Source organism: Alosa alosa, chromosome 23, assembly GCF_017589495.1.
Source record: "Alosa alosa isolate M-15738 ecotype Scorff River chromosome 23, AALO_Geno_1.1, whole genome shotgun sequence".
NCBI lineage: Eukaryota > Metazoa > Chordata > Actinopteri > Clupeiformes > Clupeidae > Alosa > Alosa alosa.
The window spans coordinates 12,837,999-12,845,274 of NC_063211.1; the positions used below are offsets into that span (position 1 = coordinate 12,837,999).

The following is a 7,276-nucleotide window of genomic DNA, read 5'->3' on the forward strand; positions in this document are numbered from 1 at the left end:
TAATGATTAGCTAGAGCGATTACAGTCATATTAGGTCTATTGCTACTGTTGTTTGCAACAGCATTATGACTACAATTATTTCATGGTCTGGTAGGAATACCACCACGGGGTAAACTATTTCAAATAGACTTCGATTTCTACTCTTTTCAAAAACAAGTCCTGAGAATAGTGTGCCTTTGTATCCTCAGAAACGTTTGAGTGGAGCATTGGATTTGTGTCCACTGTGTGCAGCTATTCCACAATATGTGGTCTGTAGTCTGCTGTTGACAGTTTTATGTCCAGTTCAAGATTTCATCAATCCGTAAATTCACAAACCATCTCTACACTTACCTTGGCCTTTATTTACAGCATGGAAATCAAACCCAGGAAGGAAATCAAATTAGAAATAGGCTAATGTGTAGACACGTGCAATCGATAAATATTAGCAATCGAGAATTTGAAGCAAATATAAGCTCTAGCAAGTGTACAAGTTGAAAGTATTCAACCCTCGCCTGCACAAGATAACACAGATGGCGATCTGGTCAGAGCAGGCGAAACGAGACAATAGTTCCAACTACGGCCACCAGAGGCAACAGGATGCTCCAGGGTAGGCTTAGAGCAAATTTATATTTTTAGGGTTTTACAATTGCATAATTTTCACATCGTGGATTTGTACAATATTTGTAAACTCTTCGATGTTTGAGTGTTTTTTCTTTTCTTGTTGGTTCAAGTATTAGTGAAAAAAGAAAAAAAACATCATTGACAACGGTAGGTTTGTCTATAAATAATAGACATCTAGGTGGTGAGATGTCTGTGTCATTACCACTGATGAGATAAGCGCAGTAACTGCTACTTCTGCTGTGGCAACTGACAGCCTCACACGTTCACGTTGAAAACAGAGCACGCGGCTCTCCATGCTTGCGGACGACGCTCTGGCTGTGACTGAGCCGGCGCCACTGCCTCTTGATTTATATAGCCCACTAAAAATAGCTCACCTTTCAGCGCTATGTATGGTGTGATTGACAGAGCCAAACAGCCAATAGTAGCAACGAAACTAATGTGACTCCGCCTAAATACAGATTTTAGCGCCGCCCTAATTGGTCGCAAGCAAAGTCATCAACCCCATTTACCTTATATGGTTACGTGCTGAATTGACTGACAAGTGTACACGCCCCCAAACCTCTCTCTGTCGCTGCCCCCCTCCGAATCGCCCCCCTTGGCTCGCACTGGCTACGAAGTCGGCGAGCTCTGCTTCTTGCTTGCGATGAAGTAGAGCAGGGGACGAGTACCTGGAATCTAGCAAGATTGCAATTTTGAAATGCGGATAGCCTGTTTGATGGACATTTTGTGAGAGAGCTTGCATCCTACTCTCAAGACTGAAACCGCAGCGTGCCAACTAACGCGTACGGACTTGCACATCCAAGTTGTTACACAATTTACAGATATTGTTTTCCTTAATTACATAGTTCATATTTTCCATTTTTTTATGTAGCTCACACAGTTTTATTGCATAGGATTGGTCATATCGGATCTGAATGGTTTTTGACGTATTTGATCAAGCGAAAGTGGATTCTCTGTATTGTGGATCAAAGTCGCCAAATAGCACGTCGACCAACAACATGGATGTTTTGGCGAATTACAGTATTTTCCAGGAACTCCAGCTTGTCCACGACACTGGCTACTTCTCTGCGATGCCGTCCTTGGAGGAGAACTGGCAGCAGGTGACTTGTGATTTTTTTATAACGTTACTGTAGCTCCTCTCCGTTAAAATGATTGAAATTGTTGGCAGCATCTTATCTTGTAGTTACTGGCTGACAGCATCAACTTCAACGCATCGCTGCTGCCTCTAGATGCTGAAAAGTAGTAATGATTCTCCTGCTATGTTACAAAGTTTCGGATACACTGTTTACAGCAGTAGCAGACATATAGTCGAAGTTAAATTGACTGACAACGGCTGGCTTTGTAGTGTTTGCGTTAGCACAGTGGGAACTAAAGCCAACATAACAAATCGCTGAGTTTTCCTTCATGTGTAATTTGATGACAGCCAGTTATTCGTATTTAAAAGGAGCTACGGGCATAAGAGCGTATTCTTTCCCTATTGAAGAGAGATGCGAGTGGGACAAACAAGAGGATTTAAATAATATAAAAACAGACGTGCTCTTTAATAATACATTTTCTGCTGTCGGTTTCCTTAATGTTTTCAACCTCTCAATGGGAAAAGAGACTCCCATTTGCTATGCATAATATAAGCGCAGCTGCACGAATGTATCAGAGCGATAAGCGCCGTTGACGGAAATATCCTGAATGATGCTGCTAGAACAGGGACTTGTCTTGTGATCCCATTAATAACTCAAAGTCTATCTTTAAGAAATCCCATGGAAGTCAAGTAGTCAGTTGTCATTTGCCGGCTCTTGCTCAAAAGCCTATTTAATCCAGCGTTCATTCTTTAAAATGAAGCCATGCGGACCAGACAAAGCACATTGACATCCACATGGCCATGCGCTTACGCTTACGATAGCAGCCATTTCTCTCTTAAATGTATGATGCGCAGCGAATTTACGTAAGTCTTAGATTCAGATATCTTTTAAATCAAAGCTATATAAGTGGGAAGAGGAAAATAGTTTAGTGTTTTGCAATCCATGTGATACGTGTCAGGATCACCTGAACCACAGTATATTGCAAAGATTCGGTGAAGATATTGGGTGGCTTTCAGGCAAAGAAGTGATCCATGAGGTTAATGCGCATACTGTTAGATCTTAAGGGAGAGCACGATGACTACTTGCATCCCTGCTCTCCTGCCGTAGCATCCATCTCGACCATGCTGCACGTAGCCTACGGTGCGCATGGTTAATTGATGCCGGCGAAAATTCTTGATGAACCCTTGGCTTCTGTCATGGTTGATACACACAAATACAGCCTTTTCCAAGCTGCAGCGTGTCATTACCTCAGGCTATTTATGGTACAGGTGAACCTACTATGTGCCCCATCTAGGGCATGCTGGCTGCCCATCAGGATCTGTGTTGTGTAACAGTAGCCTACATTCCCGTTTTGTCTTTATCAATCACTGAATAATCAAAAATGTCGAGTTTTCCTCCGTGAAATCAGAAGTGACCATTAATGACTGAGTGCCTCTTTGCATCAGACTGCAAATTGATGATGTTGCTGAGCATGTCCAAGAAACTGTGGCAAACAGTCAAGGAGGGCTGGCTGGGCTCTGGATCAGTGGGAGTGTGTGTGTTTGTGTGTGTGTGTGTGTGTGTGTGGGACTGAAAGACCTTTCATATGAAGCTGTAGGAGTTGGACCATGGACTTGCGGTAGCCTCGTCTATGAATGGGGGACGTGTGGAGGTGGAGAGGCTTGACATCATTAAAGCTGATCAGTGCACAGCGAGGCTGGAGAAACTGGAAAGGGCCACATCGGCTGCCTGTGGGGCAGAAAATATTGCTTTGAACAGCGTAAAACGCCTGCGTTTGTGTAGGGGGAAGAGAGGAAAATAGGCCATGACACTATGGATGACTGGTGGAGGAAGGGGGGTGGGGGTGCCCTTACACATCAACACACCCCCCCACCCCCCCACCCCCATAAAGGCCCTGTTGCTCCTTCCACACAGTAGTGTGTGTGTATGACTTGTCGGTGAGGCCGAGATCTTTCTCGACCTGAAAGGAGGGAACGCTTCCACCACCGCTTGTGGCAAGACCGATTGTTGTGTCTGCACCCCAGGACGGACGGCATGAATCAGGCTGCAAAAGTAGTCGGTCTGTGAGGGAGGTGATGTTCACGTTCGGCCTGGATGCAGCTGCTGGATGGAGCTGCTGCCAGTGGGCTGTCTCCATGCAGGCTCCAGGATAAATATGTCTTTAGGGGCCATGACGCATGCTCTGTTGAGCCAGAGGAGACAGGCAGGTTTGTTTTTTGCGCCCCAAGTCTACTCTGCGCCACCCTCTAACAAACAGAGGATGTCTTGCTGTGCGTGTGTTATCGGGGACAGTGGGAAAGGTTATGTGGAAGAGTTGTGTGTGTGTTGTGTGTGGGAGGGGGTAGGGGGAGGCTTGAGGAGCGGGATGACCCTTCTTCCATCAGCCCAGGCCGAGCACAGGACAAAGGAAATGCGTACACTTGAGGAAGTGTTGGTCTGGTGAGATACTTGTCAGTATTTTCAACAAACACTCTAAATATAGCCCTAACCCAAATACGGTCCCACACTAACCCTAACCCAGATACTAATCGCTGCCTGGCTCGCAAGTGAAGCCTTTAACACATTTCTCCCAGAATGCAACACAATGGGATAATTGCCGTGTTATTTAGTTACAACAGCTTTACATGCAGCCAATTACACACAAAGAAAATAGGATAGCGTAGCAAACAGAAATCAGTTTTAACCACTTTTTTTTTTCAAAACCTTGTCTGGTTTAGTAGGACAACTGGTGTGTGGACTGTTCTTATAAGGAAAAGCTAAAAGAATGCCACCAAGAGGGTTGTGAGGTGACATGGGAAATGTGTGGGTTGTCTGATCTGGGATCTGCATTTTGTCTGCCGCTGACAGGCGTGCTTTGCTCTGAGTACACGAAAGAATATGAAAACCGAGCAGTTTTGCCCCCCACCCACCACCACCACCATCATTACTACCACCACCACCACCACCACCACAGCCAATCCCTGCTGATGATTTTTCTGGGGGTCTCAAAGGGATATGGTGCCTCATTTCGTCTGTTGAAGACCGTGTTTGTCTCACTGCATCTATTTTGGGATTTTCAGGAACTTGAAACATCTTTTTGTTCTTGTTGCTTCGATTTCAGCTGCTGGGTATTTTTAGACTCGGCACGGCATGGGGCTCAAATGCACCTTTCCTAATCCTGCAAGGAGAAATATAGGGAGGAGGGAATGGTGGAACAGGCAGGATTATAGAAGAAATCCAGGTGTGATATTTTTCTCTCTCTCTGTCATTGGCGGCACAGTTTGCAAACCGCAGTTCTTCCTGCTTACAGGTTGCAATACATTGGAATGTTTTTTTTCCCCTGGACTTTTCAGGTTTTAAAAAACATCTTCAGTAAGCCACAGACTAAACCACCTCATCAAAATTGCTTGCCAAATTTCAGTGGGCCGTATTGCATATATTTGTGAAAGAAAATGTGGTATGTTTGATTACGTTACAAAGTATTTCTAATATTATATGACCGCCTCCTCCTCCAAACATCTCTTATTTCATTTCCAATTGAGCCGCCACATTCCTCCGTGAGTCACGGTTTCTGTCCCACAAACATCAGCAGTCATCAAAAGCCTGGGGTTTAGCTGTCTAGGCACCGTAAGCAGCCATATGTAGTAAGCCCGGCTTGGCTCCTATGCAGCGCTTCTGCAGAGCCTCAGATGTGGGAATTGACAGGACAGTGAAGTGAATCGCCGAGGCTGCACATTCTCCTCCGCAGTGTCTCATTGCACAGCCCACTGCTCCCCAAAAGTGAAGAAACAAATAGAGAGAAGAGAGAGAGAGAAAGTGAAGAGAGAGAGAGAGAGAAAATAATTCTCTCTCAGGATAGAAGAGAAGAAAAATGCAATTCTGTTTTTTTTTCTTCTTCAAAATGTCTTCGCAGTGTCAGACCCCAGAGTGGCCCGCCTCGTTTGCGTGCCCCACAAAAACCCGCTGCCCGGGCCGCAGCCAATTGGCCGCGAGGGTTCAAGCGTTAGCTAACGCAACGCCTCCCTGTTGAGTCCTATCCAGCTGAACGCGTTCCCATTACTGTAGGCGATGACTGCTGGGATGGCTGTTATGTAATTCTCAGTAGGGCCCAGCTGCTTTCTCACACAGTGGTTATGGGAGCAGGCGAAAGAGCACCACCACCACCACCACACTTTCCTTCGCTCCATCTAAACTCACTCCGAGCCAAGCGCCGTGAAATCTTAAAGACTTTTCCGGATAGCTATGGCCATGTTCCCATACGCTGTAAAAAGGGCAATAGCCAATGGAGGAGCTAGACCGTACGGGTCATTTGAGTGGGGAAGTCCTCTTCAGGTCAGCCAAGCGTGTTTTTTTTTTTGTAACTCTCTGTTTTCTCCTTCACCATCTTCACTGGAGGGTTTGATTTAAAACATGCCGGTTTTGTCCTCTGGCTGGCTTCTCACTGTGTCTCCCTGCTTCTTTCTGGGACGTTCTCTCATCCGTCACGTCTGCAGAGTGGGAAATGGAAAGAAGTGCTGGACAGAGAGAGATGACCATCAAAGATTCTTTTTTTTCTTACAGAAATCAAATCTTCACCTCTGTCCGCATAGTGCAACAGAAACAGAAACCTTTTCTATGTTTTTAAACATTGAAATACACATCATGAAAAGGCTGGGTGGGAAATAGAAAGTGATGTAACATCCTCCATCACTGAGGCAAGATTCTCAATAATTTCCCCTAAAACTCCCATTATGCTTTTAATAGCAGGTTTCACAAGTGTATGAACTGAATGCCAAGTGCACTACACAAACTTGATGGTACAACCCTAATACTTTTTTCAAAGATCTCTCCCGACACTGACACGCATGGCAATTCAGTCATCCCTTGTATTCTATTTACTTTATCAGCTTCATCATTAAATCCTCTTGTTTAGCATAGTTTGCTATGTTGTCTCCATTAACGACAGTAGAGCAGTGCGTCAAAATAATCACTTTGCAGATTATTACACATCAGCTCACAGATAAGATTAAGGCTGACAACCATCCGTAATTGAAAACGACAAAGGAACTCAGAGACCCGTCTCCTTGAGGTGGCGGGCGAATCGCAGATGAAATTGCTCGGCGAGATAATCATCTTGCACCGCCGCCATGTAGATCCTGCCTGATACATCGTGACACACAGTTCCCGGAGAAGAGGTAGAATGGGTGTAATTAATGAAGTGGCTATAATTAGCTAGCAGACAGTACTCTCCTTCATATCTTCGCACCCTCTGTTCGAGCAGGTATGCCGCACGCCTATGAGGGTGCTAAAATGACGGATAAGAAGTTTTTGCTTGAACTGAACCGTCGGGGAGGAGGCTATTTTTGGGGCAGCTGCCATTCTGTAGGCCTGTGTGACATTTTAGGAGTGCAAGCTTTGTGCACTGCGCAGGGTGTTTGTGGCCAAGGCTAGCCGACTGCATAATGTTGGATAACAGTTACAGTTTATTTTAAAGAGAGGAAAAACTTCATTAATTAGGCTGCCCATGCAATATTTATAATATGTAAATTCGATTACAGCTCAGTATTAAACTGTCTTGGGGCTGCATGGCACCGTCGTCGACGGCACTCTCGCTATCCAGACACAGCGAGTGTTTTGACAAC

At 45.2% G+C, this 7,276-nt stretch overlaps 1 protein-coding gene across 1 annotated transcript in view; it reads left to right on the forward strand.

The window, feature by feature from the left end:
* The first annotated feature begins 1,208 nt into the window (after positions 1–1,208).
* The window catches only part of klf7a (Kruppel-like factor 7a), a 33,909-nt gene continuing 27,841 nt past the window's right edge, over positions 1,209–7,276 (forward strand). The window contains exon 1 of the mRNA XM_048234284.1: positions 1,209–1,700. Coding sequence (XP_048090241.1) covers positions 1,515–1,700 — 186 coding nt within the window. The 5' untranslated portion in view covers positions 1,209–1,514. The remainder of the gene's footprint in view (positions 1,701–7,276) is intronic.